General features: G+C 44.5%; 1 protein-coding gene across 2 annotated transcripts; it reads right to left on the reverse strand.

Moving 5' to 3' along the window:
* Positions 1 to 4652: 4652 nt before the first annotated feature.
* Positions 4653 to 12424, reverse strand: LOC135513759 (beta-1,3-galactosyl-O-glycosyl-glycoprotein beta-1,6-N-acetylglucosaminyltransferase 4-like). Of its 2 annotated transcripts, XM_064936668.1 has the most exons (8): positions 12330 to 12424; positions 12165 to 12256; positions 11633 to 11705; positions 7834 to 8056; positions 7613 to 7698; positions 7239 to 7404; positions 6401 to 6603; positions 4653 to 6057 (listed from the first exon to the last, which is right to left on the reverse strand). In XM_064936668.1, the coding sequence occupies exons 4-8, from the start codon at positions 8053 to 8055 to the stop codon at positions 5433 to 5435; spliced, it is 1302 nt and encodes a 433-aa protein (XP_064792740.1). In that variant the 5' UTR covers position 8056; positions 11633 to 11705; positions 12165 to 12256; positions 12330 to 12424; the 3' UTR covers positions 4653 to 5432. The 2 variants fall into 2 exon arrangements, with proteins under 2 accessions (XP_064792740.1, XP_064792739.1); XM_064936667.1 differs by lacking the exon at positions 12165 to 12256.
* Positions 12425 to 18664: the final 6240 nt, after the last annotated feature.

Raw genomic sequence — 18664 nt, forward strand, 5'->3', positions numbered from 1 at the left:
CATTCTCATGCCTTTAATTTGTAGCACACAAACAGACAAAACCACCCTGAAGGCTCAGGCTCTGATGATCAAAAAGTAGTCAAGATGACATAGTACCACAGTAGTTGGAGAGCCAGTCTGTCATAAGGAGAGCCAGTCTGTCAAGAAGAGAGCCAGTCTGTCATAAGGAGAGCCAGTCTGTCATAAGGAGAGCCAGTCTGTCATAAGGAGAGCCAGTCTGTCATAAGGAGAGCCAGTCTGTCAGGAAGAGAGCCAGTCTGTCAGGAAGAGAGCCAGTCTGTCATAAGGAGAGCCAGTCTGTCATAAGGAGAGCCAGTCTGTCATAAGGAGAGCCAGTCTGTCATAAGGAGAGCCAGTCTGTCAAGAAGAGAGCCAGTCTGTCAGGAAGAGAGTCAGTCTGTCAGGAAGAGAGCCAGTCTGTCATAAGGAGAGCCAGTCTGTCATAAGGAGAGCCAGTCTGTCAGGAAGAGAGCCAGTCTGTCAGGAAGAGAGCCAGTCTGTCAGGAAGAGAGCCAGTCTGTCAGGAAGAGAGCCAGTCTGTCATAAGGAGAGCCAGTCTGTCATAAGGAGAGCCAGTCTGTCATAAGGAGAGCCAGTCTGTCATAAGGAGAGCCAGTCTGTCATAAGGAGAGCCAGTCTGTCATAAGGAGAGCCAGTCTGTCATAAGGAGAGCCAGTCTGTCAGGAAGAGAGTCAGTCTGTCAGGAAGAGAGCCAGTCTGTCATAAGGAGAGCCAGTCTGTCATAAGGAGAGCCAGTCTGTCAAGAAGAGAGCCAGTCTGTCAAGAAGAGAGCCAGTCTGTCAGGAAGAGAGCCAGTCTGTCAGGAAGAGAGAAGAGGAAAAAACCCAACTCATCTTGGGCCAAGTCCAACATACCAGCAGAGGGGAAAGATAATGACGCTTATTGTTCATTGTGTGTGTGTATCTGGAGACAGAGAGCAGAGGAGGTTTCATGTTCTCATTTCACCTGTCCTCTACCACCCTAAACGCTGTACAACAAGGATGAATTGAGGTCATTGTCAGGAGCTGATGCTCACACCCGTCTAAGATGGGCTGATGCCACCTCTCCTCTCCCTCCCTCTGCATGACACCTTTCCTCTCTCTCCCTCTGCATGACACCTCTCCTCTCTCTCCCTCTGCATGACACCTCTCCTCTCTCTCCCTCTGCATGACACCTCTCCTCTCTCTCCCTATGCATGACACCTCTCCTCTCTCCCTCTGCATGACACCTCTCCTCTCTCTCCCTCTGCATGACACCTCTCCTCTCTCTTCTTATGCATGACACTTCTCCTCTCTCCCCCTCTCCCTTTCTATGCATTTGACTCCTGCTGCACCTGAAACAGCTTAAAGGTGGTGTGCAGTACATCGGTCTCTGTTGTCAAAGGCAACCTTTCTTTGGCGCCGGTTCTACTGTCACCTTGGTAAACTAGCTATATCTCTAGTCTTTTAGTGGTAGCCTGGTCGCAGAGTTGTTTGTGCTGTTTTGCCAACTCCTATGGTCAGCACCAATAAGTCTGTGACCAGGATGTTTTTATGGCTCAGGGACCTTTACTTTAGAGAAATATGGGGGAATCCCCTCCATTACCAGACCAATCAGTGAGCTTCACACCAGCTGTTTCCTGTCTGGTGATCACCTGGGGGCCAATTAGAGACCTTTTAACGACCTTTGTCTCCTCATGAATCAATACTCTAATGTACGGTTTATCTGGGAACCTGTGGGTGTGTGCGTGTGCCTGTATGTGTGTGTGTGTGTGTGAGAGAGTATGTGCGCGTACATTAATCAATACTCTACTGTAATGTTAATGTTCAGTTTAACAACTGCCAGACACAGATACTGCAGGGAGATTACAGAGATACTGCAGTGAGATCAGATATACTGCATGGAGATTAAGATTACAGATCCTGCAGGGAGATTACAGAGACTGCAGGGAGATTACAGATACTGCAGGGAGATCACAGATACTGCAGGGAGATTAAGATTACAGATCCTGCAGGGAGATTACAGAGACTGCAGGGAGATTACAGATACTGCAGGGAGATTAAGATTGCAGGTACTGCAGGGAGATTACAGAGACTGCAGGGAGATTACAGGTACTGCAGAGAGATCACAGATACTGCAGGGAGATTAAGATTACAGACACTGCAGGGAGATTACAGAGACTGCATGGAGATTACAGAGACTGCATGGAGATCACAGAGACTGCAGGGAGATTACAGATACTGCAGGGTGATCTGGGAGAGAGCTGGGTGATCTGAGAGTGCTGGGAGATCATAGAGACTGCAGGGAGATCAGAGACTGCAGGGAGATCATAGAGACTGCAGGGAGATCATAGAGACTACAGAGTGATCTGGGAGACTGCAGAGAGATCATAGAGACTACAGGGTGATCATAGAGACTGCAGGGTATCAGAGAGTGCAGGGAGATCATAGAGATTACAGGGCATCTGAGAGTGCAGGGTGATCATAGAGACTACAGGGTGATCTGAGAGAGTGCAGGGTGATCATAGAGACTACAGGGTGATCTGAGAGAGTGTAGGGAGATCATAGACTACAGGGAGATCAGAGTGCAGGGTGATCATAGAGACTACAGGGTGATCATAGAGACTGCAGAATATCTGAGAGAGTGCAGGGAGATCATAGAGACTACAGGGTGATCTGAGAGAGTGCAGGGTGATCTGAGAGACTACAGGGTGATCTGAGAGAGTGCAGGGTGATCATAGAGACTACAGGGTGATCATAGAGACTACAGGGTGATCATAGAGACTGCAGGGTATCTGAGAGTGCAGGGAGATCATAGAGACTACAGGGTGATCTGAGAGAGTGCAGGGTGATCTGAGAGACTACAGGGTGATCTGAGAGAGTGCAGGGAGATCATAGAGACTACAGGGTGATCATAGAGACTACAGGGTGATCATAGAGACTACAGGGTGATCATAGAGACTACAGGGTGATCTGAGAGACTACAGGGTGATCTGAGAGAGTGCAGGGTGATCATAGAGACTACAGGGTGATCTGAGATACTGCACTATCGTACGATCGTTTAGAAGCAGATACATCACAGCAGGTTGGTGGCACCTTAATTGGGGAGGACGGGCTCATTGTAATGGCTGGAACGGAATAAATGGAATGATATCGAACTCATCAAACACATGGTTTTCATGTGTTTTATACCATTCCTCCCCTCAGCAGTCTCCTGTGATTAGTAGTAATACCAGTAATAGTCACACACAACAAATAATGTAGCAGTGAGGTAGCTAGCAGCTAGTATCACAGTCCATAAATAACATGGCTGCTTCGACATCACCTGAAATACTACATATTCAAATGACCGGAAGTCCAATTTGGTCCATTATTAAAAATAATTTCTATAACCAGGAAAAACCAAATGGCCTTAAGAAGCTCTATCACTGCTCACTGTGTGTAGACATGATGTCCCGGAGACCAGGTGTTTTCCATTTGACACCCTCTCTACCATCAGTCCATTCAGGCAGTCTATCCCCTATATAGGGCACTACTTTTGGCCAGCGCCCTGTGGGGGAACTGTAAAGGGAATAGGGTGCTATTTGGGACACATCCTAAGAGTCCCACTATGAGACGACGACACCTGATCGACACAGTGGAGCATAGTATCAACTAACCAGCCAGCCAGCCGACCAGCCAGCCGACCAGCCAGCCAACCAGCAAGCCAGCCAGTCAACCAGCCAGCCGACCAGCCAGTCGACCAGCCAGCCAGCCGACCAGCCAGCCGACCAGCCAGCCAGCCAGCCAGCCGACCAGCCAGCCAGCCAGCCAGCCAGTCGACCAGCCAGCCAGCCAGTCGACCAGCCAGCCAGCCAGCCGACCAGCCAGGCAGCCAGTCGGCCATCCAACCAGCCAGTCAGCCGGGCCAGTCAGTCAGCCAGCCAGCCCTGTCTGCAACACAAACTAACATCTTGTCCTTCTATCTGCTACATTGTTGTGGTAACCTGGCACATTAAGATTCACAAGCTCCATAACATCACAAATGATCACATTTCCCACTACATCAGCATTGGCTTGGTAACAGCAGCAGGGCTGAGTTGTGTCATCTGTTTAACGTTGCAGGCCGGAGGGGAGACATTACTTTGTTGGCTGCCAGTGGTAGGAGAGGCTCCCTCCTCTCCCTCTCTCTATCCCCCCTCCCTCCTTGCCCCCTTCCATCCCTCCCTCCATCTCTCCTCTCTAACTCCACTCTGAGGACTGTGCCAGGAGTCAGAGTGTAGACCAGACACTAGGCAGCCTGAGCTGTAGTGGCTGGTCTCCTCCCGCCCGGCCAATGCAGAGTTGATGTATATTAGTGCTGCAGTCTTCAGAGCTCTGGGCTGTGGAGTCGTCACAGAGGAGATTAAAACACCAGTTTGTATCAAGAAGTACAAGTACAACTGCAGCAGGCAGTGTGAGGGGAATACAAGCATATAAACAGTGTGTCTACCCCAAAAACACAACACTGAACCTACCTCAAAACAGTACAAAGCCTACTTATCACATTAAACTTCCTAAAACTTCAGGTACTATATAGGTCTTAGTGTATGCCTACTTATGGATAGACAGTGAGCTAGGGTAGGGAACAAGATATACTGACCAAGTAAAACCACTTCGTGAATTACGCCTTAAGAAACTATTCAAAGTGATAGATGTATTAAGAAACAAATAATTTATACTTATTAAGAGATATAAACCTTGTTGCATCACTGCTGTATCAAACTCCCTTCTCTACAAATATATACTATAATTTAGATGATAAATACTAAAATACTAATTCTTAATACTAAAATATTAATTCTTAATACTAAAATACTAATACAAAAAAAAAAGTGTTTCCATGAAAATGTATAAAAACCTGACATCCAGCTTTGATGTGCCGTTTTGTTACAGTCGAGTGTCTTTGGTATTGTTGGTTTGGTAAAGAGTGTAGCATTTCACCTACGTGACAGCATCTTAGAGAATAACATAAATGACCGTCTATTCAATCTACATGCATTTCTCATTGGACCTGGTATCAAGACGAGACATTCCATTAGGCGTTATTGCAACATGTGACAAGTTCTTTGCGATATCCGTGACAGAACTAGCAGTGTAGATATTTTGGCCCTTGATCGTCTTGTTTCACTATCCTCTGAAACGTCCATCTTGGACATCATTAAAGAGCTGTTGGGCGAAGCCTTTTATTCGAACAGTTCAATTGAACTTCAACACTTCATTCTCAGCGGGGTTCAACTTAGTTTGAACTAGTATTCAATAGACATAAAGGTATTTTTTTGTAAAACAAGAAAATCCTGCCACTGCAGAATTTGACTTATTCCTTGCAGTTCGTTGATCTGAAGTATCTCATCTGCAGACTGGGCAGATCTTCCATATAAACCAACAAATGAACTGATTCTCCCATCCCATTTCATTTACAGATGTTTTCTCTTTTCAATTCTTCACAGTGTTCTCCCACTGCCTACGTTTCTCTTCCAGTTTCTCCTCTAAGCACTTGATAAGCACCGGGTCAACTTTGGGGTCAAACTTGTTAGCGAACCAGTGTCCATAGTTCAGCAACCATCGCAGCTCTGCAGCCCCATATATACAGACACTCCTCATGTGAGTCCCAGTGCAGGGAGGGTACAGAGACCCTTCCAGATAATTCCATTTCACCAGCCGTGTCTTACTCTTCAAGTCTGTTACATCCGGGGCAGACCGGGAGATCTCTCCCGGTACACCGGGGATTCTCGTCAACGTTGCCCAGAAGTGTTCATCCGGAGAGTAAGTGTCGGCTGACCATTCCAGGAAGTCCCTCGCCACCCGGCTGGTTTCCACGAACAGGACAAAGTCACGGGACAAGACGAAGTAGGCGCTGCCGATGAACATCTCAATGTCGTGCGGCGGCGGCGCCTTGGCCTGTGTGGTTCGGACGGGTATGCGGCGGTACTCGTAGGGCACATCCTTCAGCTGGTGCTGGAAACGGAAGCGCTGTTTCTTCAGCTCGCTGGGACGGGAGGTCTCCAGCATGTTGGCACCGTTCAGCGCCTGCAGCTCCGACACCAGCTCACGGTTCGACCTAATGATAATAATAATGATCGTTATCAAACGTTTCTATTGTACAGTGCTTTTCAAGACTTCACAGATAAAGACTATACTGTGTACTGCTGACCAGAGTAGCGGTGCCATTTCAGGAGTATATGACTGTAAGTACGAATTTAAAAGACTACAGATAAGGACTAGGACTATAATCTGCCGATGTGCTCTTGAGCAAGGCACTTCACCCTAATTGGCTCCAGAGAAGCCATTTCACTACATCTATCGAGTGTATGTGACAATAAAACAGTATCAAAACAATTAGACTATGAGTAAAATAATCTGTAAAAGTGTATGGAGGGGAGAGAGGGGGGGGGGGGGTTTACCTGAGGGGGAAGTCCTGGCCACAGAGGTTGATGACATACTTCCACTTGACCTCTGACCTTTCTAACAGGTCGTTGAGGCAGTTGAGGTCGGCGTTAAGCCGTGTGATGTGGGCGTACTGCACCGACTCCAGCTTAGAGGCTAGGAAGAGGTTGGGGAAGCAGTGAGCCAAGTTCCTCATGGCTGCTATGAAGCTCTGAGAGGACTAGAAGGATAAGAAGATGCCTATCAATAATAGGAGACAGAAATGTGTCTGCTGCTGTACCCAACGCTTCCCATTACACAAACATCACTAAAAACCCTCAAGTAGTCAGCACAAATCCCCTCCGCTTTTCCCCTACCTTCTCTAGGCTACCTGGTTGCCGACCCTACCTTCTCTAGGCTACCTGGTTGCCGGCCCTACCTTCTCTAGGCTACCTGGTTGCCGGCCCTACCTTCTCTAGGCTACCTTGCTGCCGGCCCTACCTTCTCTAGGCTACCTTGCTGCCGGCCCTACCTTCTCTAGGCTACCTGGTTGCCGGCCCTACCTTCTCTAGGCTACCTGGTTGCCGGCACCTACCTTCTCTAGGCTACCTGGTTGCCGGCCCTACCTTCTCTAGGCTACCTGGTTGCCGGCACCTACCTTCTCTAGGCTACCTGGTTGCCGGCCCTACCTTCTCTAGGCTACCTGGTTGCCGGCACCTACCTTCTCTAGGCTACCTGGTTGCCGACCCTACCTTCTCTAGGCTACCTGGTTGCCGGCCCTACCTTCTCTAGGCTACCTGGTTGCCGGCCCTACCTTCTCTAGGCTACCTGGTTGCCGGCCCTACCTTCTCTAGGCTACCTGGTTGCCGGCCCTACCTTCTGGTCATAGTGAATGCAGTAGAGGTTGTGAGGGGCGTAGGTGGCCCTGAAGATCCTCTCGACCATGGCAGCGTTCTTATGCACCACCAGGGAGTACGCCAGCGGGAACCCCCGCTCCTCTTCCGACACTGGGATGACGTCATATCCTCTCGTCTCGATGTACCTGAGATTAGAAGATATGAGAGATGCGATAGTACTTTATTAAAATCACCATTAGGCTGATAGTACTTTATTAAAATCACCATTAGGCTGTCATCCTTACAGCCGTAGAAAAACACTTACAAAATATTCACAACATTAAAAACAGTCACAATAAATACATAGAAAACAAAAGGCAAGTTACAAAAGTAGTGTACAGGAAGCACATGTACCTCTGACAGTCTGAGGTTAAAGACACGAGGCGGTCATCCTCCAGGTCCACTATGACTTTGCGTCTGATCTCCAAGGACTTCCCTACCTTTGGCACAAGGATCATAACGGAAAAATAAAACGACTTCACCATCTTATCCTTTATAGTTATTTTGAAATGTTTTTTTTATTTTTTTTTTACACATATTTAAAATGGTCGAATTAATTCAATCTATTAATGTACCTCCACAGGGTCCAGTTGGTAGATGGCGGTGCAGTTGATGTCGTACTGGTGGTTGGGGTTCTGTGAGGAGCGGTCTGTGATTCCATAGGGTTCGATGTAGAAGCTGTTCCTCAAAGTTACTTTAACATAGAAGAGCTTCAGCAGACACACCAGCAGCAGGGCCAGGGACAACAGGAAGCACCTCTGTCTCAATTTATGGAACAGGGCACATCTTATTTTCATTCTGCAGAAGAAGAAGAAGCAGGAACAGTGTCAATGAACAAATGCACTGTAACAAACATAAGAGTATTATGTCACGAAGCTACTAACATAAATTTAATAAGAAAAGCATGTTATTAGGCTAACTACCCAATTTCAGCCTTCCTTTGCCCAACGCTTTCAAATATATATATATATATATATATAAATGCATTCAGGTGAGAAGTTGTGGGTGGGAATTTATCATGAATATACATTTTGGGGGGTGGGTAAACATAGTTTACCAGAAGTCTACTGACATGCTCTGATAATTAAATAATGTACATCGCAAGCAAATACTGCGTGGACAGTTAGCTCACAGTGGTAAGGCTGCTCCTTCCTGACATCGATTGCCACTTGCAATTGTGTAGGGAAGAAAAGTGCAATCATCACCTTGAAAATTAAAATTACGGGCTCAATTCAATTCAACCCACATTGCAGTATTTACACAGTAGCTCTTTTCCCCAATGGTCAAATTAGTTCACAGATTGGTACTGTATAAAGACCTACAACTACGACCAGGGCAACCCCTCTCAGATAGGCTTTCACTTTTCAGAATTATAAACAAGTGGGGAACTGGATGGATATTGTAAATAAAATATTTGAAGAAACTCACAGCGACTGACCTATGATGAGCCAACTGTTAGCGAGTTAACATGACCACAGTCGTCATCGATTTCTTGTTACGACCGACGTAGCTAAGAATATAAATGTATAACCCTCAAAGCCTACATGTTTTTTTTTCTTTCTCTTCGTAAAACCACATAGATGTGTAGTAAAAGTTGTCCCACATATAAATAGTAAAGTATAGAAACGCCCCAAAACGACTTAATTAAAGTATTTTTTACTTAAGTACTTTACACCACTGTCTAAAAGGGAGTGTATTTAACACATTGAGATGAGTTATATAAATGTGTTTCGCTATTTACTGACATTCACATATATGTGTAGATACTCAAGGATATTGTTATACCTCATAAGACCTGGTTGATGAAAACCTTTAGTTTACTTCTCAAGGTGCCTCGACATTACGATTTCAATGGTAGAGTTGAAGCGCTAGGGCAGGGATTCACAAACTTTTTTGGCCTCGGACCCCATTTTGATATCTGAACATTCTGGCGACCACAACCATGTGAAAAAAAAGCATGTTTACTTTTTTAATTGGGGCTATGACAGTCAACTGCAAAACATTCTAACAATGTTTCTGATTGTATTCTCAACTCACCATCATATACGTTTCACGTGGGGCTACGAGAGTCAATTGAAAATCTTATTTCACCACCACTAATAAGATGCGGGGCTTGATGGATGTTGCGACGGAGCTTCACAAAGTCAGGGGGCGTGGTCGACAGTGAGAACCTCATCTCTCCTGTCACATCCAACCTGGGTCAATGTTTGTTTTTAATGCCGACAGCACTGAATCAGCATACTATTCCTTGTAATGCTCGGAGGGAGACGGCACAGTATTCCCTTTGAGTCAGGAACCGAATTTCCTCCATAGTGACCCGTGAATGCATGGTCTGACGCATTCGGCCACGTGACAGCTCGACCAGCTGTTCGATTCCACTTACCGGGATGTCAACTGAGCCAGGATCACAGTCAAACGGATTTCGCTGATTCGGTCACTCATCTGTAAAATTGTTTTGTATTTCCCCTGCATGCTTGCGTTCAGTTTCACAAAATATGTCTGTCACATAGGCAAGGAGACACATTTTATTTTAATTACACAGAAAGTCAACAAAGTCTGTTTTGTTTTTTACATCCATTGTGAATGACCACAGTTCCTCTCTCAATTCAAAAAAATATTTAAACACGTCACCTCAATAACCACCAAGCCAAGTGAAATAGAACAGTCCTGCTCTGATCCGATATCTCCAAAAAGTTTTCCGATGTAGTTTTACAATCGATGTTACCTGCTGCATATCTCCGGAGTTCTGCGCTCAGCTCTTTTGCCGCCAGTTGCTCTCGGTGAACCCATTACAGCTCAGTGGGTGTATCATACAATGTGTCCGTATGGCAGAGGGACACACATTCATAACTAGAGTGCAGAGGCCTGCCGTCCTATGATCGATGGAGCCTCATCTGTGCAAAAGCCACCATTCGATCCCATGAATATTTTCGTCAATAACGCAGCACACTGAACATCCCATGTACCGTTTCTTGCTCGGTAATCGTGAGGCAGAACAATATGTCCTCATGAATAGCATCCCCCGAGAAGTATCGAACTAAAGTCAATGCATGGGCATCTCGGCCCTCACAGCTAACGTCCATTTGGAGAGCATAAGGTGGGTTGTTTTTTGAGGCATTCATTCCTCTTGAATGCTAGCTATAGCATACATTTTTAGTTTCACAGTGTTTTCTAACAAAGGTGTTGATGTGATTTGCTGTGCCTCTGCCTCCCCACACATTGTTTTTACCATATCAATGGTGGCCTGTAATATTAAATATCTGCATTAGTATGTGGTTTCATACCGTAGCTGCTTAGCCATTCACTGTAGGAATGATTCAAGTTGAAAGGTCAAGTGTGGCCTTTCCCCAGGATCCAAGGGGGCTAATGTAGTTGAATTGAAACTTTTACATTTGACGAATCTTCATTTAGATTTTTATGGTTCATCTCATTACAATTATTTTGAGAGACAGACAATATAATATTTTGTATTTATTTTTTTACCAGGATTTTGGAAATTCTCCCTCCACCCCATTTTCATATCAGCCGACCCTACATGGGGCCGCAACCCCTAGTTTGGGAACTGCTGCGTCACAGGCAACAAGAGCTAGATTTACTACTCAAATACCAAAATATATCAGTTTTGCAATGAACTGTCAAAATAAAGACCAGAATTGACGTGTTTCTCTATAACTAAGCCTAAAACATCTGGTTTTCAATAAAATAAAAATGTAAATCATGAATGTTACTCTTTTAAGTGGCAATATGTAACTAATTGGGCGACATATCAAATTCACGTAGAAATATGAGTTATAGATCTGTCATCGAAAGCAAGTCTAAGAAGCGTTAGATCAATTCTATGAGCACCAGTTTTATGTTTCCTTTCTTAAGTTTCATTTTAGCATATTTTACTTTCGGTTTTGTACATCAGCTGAAAATACAATATTGAAATTTGTCGAACTATTAGAATTTTAGCAACATGGAAATGCCGGAGAGATTTCAACACAGTGCATCTTTAAGCGTATAGTTTTCATTCTGTAGCCAGGGGGCAACAACATGACATAAATGACTATTAGCTGTGTGATAACATACAGGCATTATGGTCTCTCTCTACAGTAATATGATCTATATTAGCTGTGTGATAACATACATGCATTAAGACATATTCATACAGGGGTATCGTGTTCATGTAACAGTTCTGTGCCATGCCACGCTCAACAACGTGCGCACGTGCAGAAACACACACGTGGAAAAAGGTCCGTACTGTCACCGAACAGAACAGTCACGGAACAGGATATACCGTGTTTCTAAACTGTGTAATCTGACAGCCCAATATTTAAATAAACACAGCAGGGAAATAGACCAGTATTCATAGCAAAACAAAAAAGGACATACCTTGCACGCTAAAGACGTCTTTGAGTTTCTACTACGTGCCATCAAAAAGTTTTCCAAAGTCTCACTAGACAGCCTACAGAGAGAAGAAAAAGTGTTTTGCGCTACACAATACACTCACAAGTTAAAAAGTCATTAAAAAGTAATTGAATTACATTATAAGTTAAAACACACAGCAGTAAACATTCATCTTTAATTATAAATTAAAACACACAGCAGTAACATGTATCTTTAATTATAACCTAGTAGTACAGATATTAATACACATTCTCACTACAGGAACGTAGTCTCATAAACCTATATTTCAGTAAGCTAAAAGCACTCTCGCGACATACTTGACTAACCTAAACAGCGCTCCTAGTAATCAATGTTTTATCACTTTTTGAGTCAAATTAAACATTCATGCCAGGCAAAACGTAACGTCGGACAAAAATATCTATTACTGTACTGCTAAAGCAAAACAAGAAGATTTTTTTTTTTAAAGTCAGTATAACCAGGAAATGAAGGTGGTTAAAAAATTATCCCCTCTCCTCACCGAAAAACTTTGTCCATCCATCTTTTGGCATATAAGACTTTAAGCATCTGCCGTCGAGGAGATCTTAGTTTGCTCCGGGTAAAAACAATTATCTGTCAATCACAGGCTATTACTGTAAAGCACAACAAATACTTACAAAGGCAGAGGACATAGAAAAATACTTACGTTTGTGAAGGAACTTGATTCGGGAAATTCAGCACAGTCATGAGTCCTGTCTGTCTCTCTCTCTCCGGACCTCTGGCGCTCGATGGCTTGGAGGGGAGGTGTGGCAGAGTGAGAGAGAGGGGGAAGACACACACACACACACTGCAGGCAGTCACGGAGACACGAGCGAAAGTCAAGTTCTCCACCCACTGCTGGCACTGACTCATAGCAGAGTGACACACACACACTCTCACACTCTCTCTCTCTCACACACACACACACACACACACACACCGAACTGCAGAAAATTACATTGAGTTTTATCTTAGATGTCATCTTTCTTTAGATGCTTCAAACTGAGGCAGACCAGACACCACTCATAAATAATAAGCAGATGGACACATTCAACAATGACTTAATTTTCTTTATTAAACACTTTATATATATATATATATATATATATTTTTTTTTTACTGTCAATTAACAATAACATAATATCCAATGATGGTTTACTTAATTAAATAAAACTTGCTGTAATTGTGGCCGTCTAGATAAAGTCAAATAATAATGGGAATTACTTTACACAAAAACAATAACCAATTAGGCCTCACAATAACCAATTAGGCCTCACAATAACCAATTAGGCTTCACAATAACCAATTAGGCTTCACAATAACCAATTAGGCTTCACAATAACCAATTAGGCTTCACAATAACCAATTAGGCCTCACAATAACCAATTAGGCTTCACAATAACCAATTAGGCTTCACAATAACCAATTAGGCTTCACAATAACCAATTAGACTTCACAACAACAACACTTGGGAGAAAAACACAACCGTGGGAAGAACAAATTAACCTATAAAGGTGACGTCATAGAATCACTTTGATAGGCTTGTATATCAATAAATCATAACATTGATAAGTGTTCAAATCACCTCCATTTTTAAAACATTACATTATAACATTAGTGTAACATAAGGGTTATTATAAACTGGGTAGTTCGAGCCCTGAATGCTGATTGGCTGACAGCCGTGGTATATCAGACTGTATACCACGGGTATGACAAAACATTTACTTTTAACTGCTCTAATTACGTTGGTAACCAGTTTATAACGGCAATAAGGCACCTCGGGGGTTTGTGGTATATGGCCAATATACCACGGCTAGGGGGTGTGTCCAGGCACTCTTCATTGCGTCGTGCCTAAGAACTGCCCTGAGCCTCGGTATATTGGTCATATAACACACCCCCTCGTGCCTTATTGCTTAATTACAACATCAGTTGCCCTAGAGTGTTCAGTTCTCTTTGTGGGATAACGAGTTAATTCTAAAAACACCCACTTGTACATCTTGAATAATAACATTGATAACAGTGAATCACACATTAATATGGGTCCTCAGTGTCTCCATGGGGAATAAAGAGTTTAAAACATCCAGTCGTCAGTGTGTGTCTGTGTAAGACTGTCCCAGTAGCGGTCCATTATGTGATGGGGCACAAACTCCTCATCACCAATTAATCTGATTGACTTGATTTGCATTATATTTCTGAGTACTGCCGATGACTCTGTAGAGAGTGAGACAAAAACAGAATTCATTCAAAACTCATGTTTATTTTCTATCGGCAACTCTGAAGTGAGAGTTAGACCAATGAATCGTTCCCAGCCATAAAATTCACACGCTGTAATGTTCATTTACATATTTCTCCTACTCCCATAGTGTGTGTGTGTGTTCCTGCATCCCATCACCAGGTTGTGTGTGTTTGTTTCTTCAGCAGGTGCACTATAGCCTAGGCCTCAAGTCGAGACCTATTAATGATTGAAAGATAGAAGACATGATTCAGCGGTCACACTCTATCTGTTGAGATGCTCTCTCTCTCCCCCTCACTCTTTCTCTCTCGGTCTCTCCCTCCCCCTCTCTCTCTTTCTCTCCCTCCCCCTCTCTCTATCCCTCTTCCCCCCCTCTCTTTCTCTCTCTCTCCCTTCCACCCCTCTCTCACTCTCTCTCTCCATCCCTTATCTCTCTCTCTTCCTCTCACTCTCCCCCTCTCTCTCGCTCCCCCCCTCCCTCCCCTTCTCTCTCCATCCCTCTTTCCCTGCTCCCCCCCTCTCTCTCCCTTCCCTTCCTCTCACTCTCTCAGAGGAAACAACAATGATAGTTAACATCAGCCAGTAAGAGTTAGAGACACTAGGCAACCTGTCACATAGCAGGCTGTGTAGGAGCATCAACCTGTCCCAAAGCAGGCTGTATAGGATAATCAACCAGTCACATAGCAGGCTGTATAGGATAATCAACCAGTCACATAGCAGGCTGTATAGGATAATCAACCAGTCACATAGCAGGCTGTATTGGATAATCAACCAGTCACATAGCAGGCTGTATAGGATAATCAACCAGTCACATAGCAGGCTGTATAGGATAATCAACCAGTCACATAGCAGGTTGTATAGGATAATCAACCAGTCACATAGCAGGCTGTATAGGATAATCAACCTGTCAATTAGCAGGCTGTATAGGATAATCAACCTGTCCCATAGCAGGTTGTATAGGATAATCAACCAGTCACATAGCAGGCTGTATAGGATAATCAACCAGTCACATAGCAGGCTGTATAGGATAATCAACCTGTCACATAGCAGGCTGTATAGGATAATCAACCAGTCACATAGCAGGCTGTATAGGATAATCAACCAGTCACATAGCAGGCTGTATAGGATAATCAACCAGTCACATAGCAGGCTGTATAGGATAATCAACCAGTCACATAGCAGGCTGTATAGGATAATCAACCAGTCACATAGCAGGCTGTATAGGATAATCAACCAGTCACATAGCAGGCTGTATAGGATAATCAACCAGTCACATAGCAGGCTGTATAGGATAATCAACCAGTCACATAGCAGGCTGTATAGGATAATCAACCTGTCACATAGCAGGCTGTATAGGATAATCAACCAGTCACATAGCAGGCTGTATAGGATAATCAACCAGTCACATAGCAGGCTGTATAGGATAATCAACCTGTCCCATAGCAGGCTGTATAGGATAATCAACCTGTCCCATAGCAGGCTGTATAGGATAATCACCAACTGACAGACCTGAGAGAGGTGCCCCTGCAGAGGGGACATCCTGAGGCTGAGCAGAGGAGCCATCATGGTGTGTGGATTCGGCAGGCTTCTGTGATGCTGCTGCTGGGGCTGTCACGTCCACGACGCCCAGTAAGTAACCAGACAGAGACCTGTCTCTGTACGTCACCTGTCAAAACAAAGACAAGGGTTTCCAAACCGTTTCAAGAATTGGAAACTCTGTAATGTTATTTAGGAGATGTGTGTGTTATGTGTGTGTGTGTGTGTGTTATGTGTGTGTGTGTGTGTACGTGCGAGCACCAACACAAGTGCATTACTTTCTCCCACCACATTTAATGTGGCATATAACCAGGCCACTGTGACCATGGCACCCTGACAAGACAGTAGAGTGACACAATCAATCTACAACCGATGGAGGCAACAACAATGGGTTAATGTTTTATAGATGTAAACCATTGCATTATATATGTAGAGAGAGGCTACTGTGGGTTACCTGAACCAATGACTGACAGCAGACCCCCATTTAACACCATTTAATCCATGAGCATCCATCCATCCAGGATAAAGCCCTTCCATCTTCCATAACCATTACATAGCTATTGTAAACATATCCATGCCTTTACCCTCTGTGTGTGTGTGTGTGTTTTTGCTTTCCAAGCTTTTTAATTACACATTTTTTTATTTATTTTTTTACGAATGAGAACGAGTGCAGAGCGGAGGGTCTATCTTCTTAGGCTTCAGCTGTCCTCTAGCTGTGCGTCAACTGTCCTCTAACTGTGCTTCAACTGTCCTCTAGCTGGGCTTCAACTGTCCTCTAACTGTCCTCTAGCTGTGCTTCAGCTGTCCTCTAACTGTGCTTCAGCTGTCCTCTAACTGTCCTCTAGCTGTGCTTCAGCTGTCCTCTAACTGTCCTCTAACTGTGCTTCAACTGTCCTCTAACTGGACTTCAGCTGTCCTCTAGCTGTGCTTCAGCTGTCCTCTAGCTGTCCTCTAACTGTGCTTCAGCTGTCCTCTAACTGTGCTTCAGCTGTCCTCTAACTGTGCTTCAGCTGTCCTCTAACTGTGCTTCAACTGTCCTCTAGCTGGGCTTCAGCTGTCCTCTAACTGTCCTCTAGCTGTGCTTCAGCTGTCCTCTAACTGTGCTTCAGCTGTCCTCTAACTGTGCTTCAGCTGTCCTCTAACTGTCCTCTAACTGTGCTTCAGCTGTCCTCTAACTGTCCCCTAGCTGGGCTTCAGCTGTCCTCTAGCTGTCCTCTAACTGTGCTTCAGCTATCCTCTAACTGTCCCCTAGCTGGGCTTCAGCTGTCCTCTAGCTGTCCTCTAACTGTGATTCAGCTATCCTCTAACTGTCCCCTAGCTGTGCTTCAGCTGTCCTCTAACTGTCCCCTAGCTGTGCTTCAGCTGTCCTCTAACTGTCCTCTAGCTGTCCTCTAACTGTCCCCTAGCTGTGATTCAGCTGTCCTCTAAATGTCCCCTCGCTGTGATTCAGCTGTCCTCTAGCTGTGATTCAGCTATCCCCTTGAAATCAATAATAAAATCACTATAAATCTATAGATGGTTATGTCTATCTTATGAAGCAATCCTCTTTCAGTGTACCACATAGCAGCATTCGTCAGCCAAAACAACATTCAGTTTTACAGCCCACAATGCACCAACAAGTCTAGGACAGCAGACACGCCCTAGAATCAGATAAGATTCAGTATGTTGACCACGACAGCCAACAGTTCTACAGTTTATTAAACATCGCTAGGGAGATGACAATCCAACGTCAATAGTCCTGGCAAGTGTTTTTGTGTATGTGTGTTTCTTCTTATGTAAGAGAGAAGGTTTTGATATGATCATGGTCAAAGAGATCAAGATAAATCTCGAATACTTGATTAAAACGCGATCCGTTTCCGTTTCCAAAGTAAATATTTACACCAATTAAATAAGCACAGAACAAACTGAAACTCAGCCAGATCATTAGGAATGAGTCAACTTCATTCTTTTTCTTATGAAAACTTTAGTAACAGAACACTGTACCAGTTCTCCAGAATGTGATGTGTTTTGCTATGTTCGACCGTTGAGTTAACACCCCAAATTAAGTACCAACACCTATTTCATTCCATTTCAAGCACTGGGGCAAACTTCTCTACCAGCTTGGGCTCAGGACAGCGCAGTCTTTCCTAGATTCATTTCCAGACAGGGGTGCAAAGGTCCCCAAAGCAACAAACACTTTTAGGTGGGGAGAAAGAGAACTAACTTTAGGCTACCTGAACATAATTTTCAGCAAGGTATGCAGTGCAAAATATTCTAAGATTTGTCACATTAAACGATCAATGTGTTTGTAGTCTTTGTGTAGCACTAGGTGTGTTTTAGTGTATTTCCTCATAGAGGACTCAGGAAGACTGTAGTGTAGTGTTGACCTTGTCCCAGGCGTAGGCTGAGGAAACAGGGATGTTGTTTCCCAGGATAGCTGCTACCCAGAGCTCTGGGGCCTCGAACTCTCTGCCCGTGACGCTGTCTCTGATCCAGCCTTCTAGGAGTAGAGACGCCTGGTGGACACAGCCCTGGAAGACAGAACAGAATATGGCCATATCATTTCAATCATTCCATTGAAATATTAGGAAATATATGATTTTATATGAATGTTAAATTGACCTTTCTAACGAAATATAAACTGTGTATGACGTTCCTCATCGAAAACAACGGGGACAATGTGAATCGAACTTACCTTCCTGAATTGATTACATTTAAATGGAATTGCCCCCAGCCCTGCCTCACCCTCCACATCAGCTGTAGTACATCCTCTCCTGGTGCGATGACCCCTCTCTTGATGAGCCTGATCAACTTCCTGTTCTCTTCTCCATCACTGGCCGTCCCTTGTTGTAACACATTGCTTCCCATGTCAGGGGTGTTTCCATGTTGTGATTTGCTGTTTCTGTTTCCTTGTTGTGATGGAAAGGTAGTGTTGTTTTTGTTGTTGTCATCCCGGTGTTGTGTTGGATGTGTTCGAGGCGGCGCTACCTGAGATGTCTGGCTACTACCTTCTTGTTTGTCTCGGTTGTCGTGACTACCAGTAGAGCTGAACAAGGGAGAAGCGTGGCTCTCCTCCTGGTTGCCTGCGAGGCTCCTTTCTGAGGGAGCAGGGCTGGAAGTGGTGGTTGATGAGTGGGAGATGTTCTGATCTCTCCCTGTCTGGGAGTGCTGAGTCAGGGTCGGGCCCTTCCAGGTGCGGAGCTGGAGCTTGAAGTCGCTTTGCTTCTGGAGGATACCCAGCAGCCTCTTCTGAC

Source organism: Oncorhynchus masou, chromosome 25 (genome assembly GCF_036934945.1).
Source record: "Oncorhynchus masou masou isolate Uvic2021 chromosome 25, UVic_Omas_1.1, whole genome shotgun sequence".
Taxonomy (NCBI): domain Eukaryota; kingdom Metazoa; phylum Chordata; class Actinopteri; order Salmoniformes; family Salmonidae; genus Oncorhynchus; species Oncorhynchus masou.

Bases quoted from the DNA above. Each gene is read 5' to 3' on its own strand.
- LOC135513759 (XM_064936667.1), bottom strand. From the start codon at position 8,055: ATGAAAATAAGATGTGCCCTGTTCCATAAATTGAGACAGAGGTGCTTC. The intron at 7,699-7,833 runs GTACATTAATAG...CTTGTGCCAAAG, and splicing joins ACCAACTGGACCCTGTGGAG to GTAGGGAAGTCCTTGGAGAT. The intron at 6,604-7,238 runs GTAGGGCCGGCA...TTATCCTTCTAG, and splicing joins GCATTCACTATGACCAGAAG to TCCTCTCAGAGCTTCATAGC.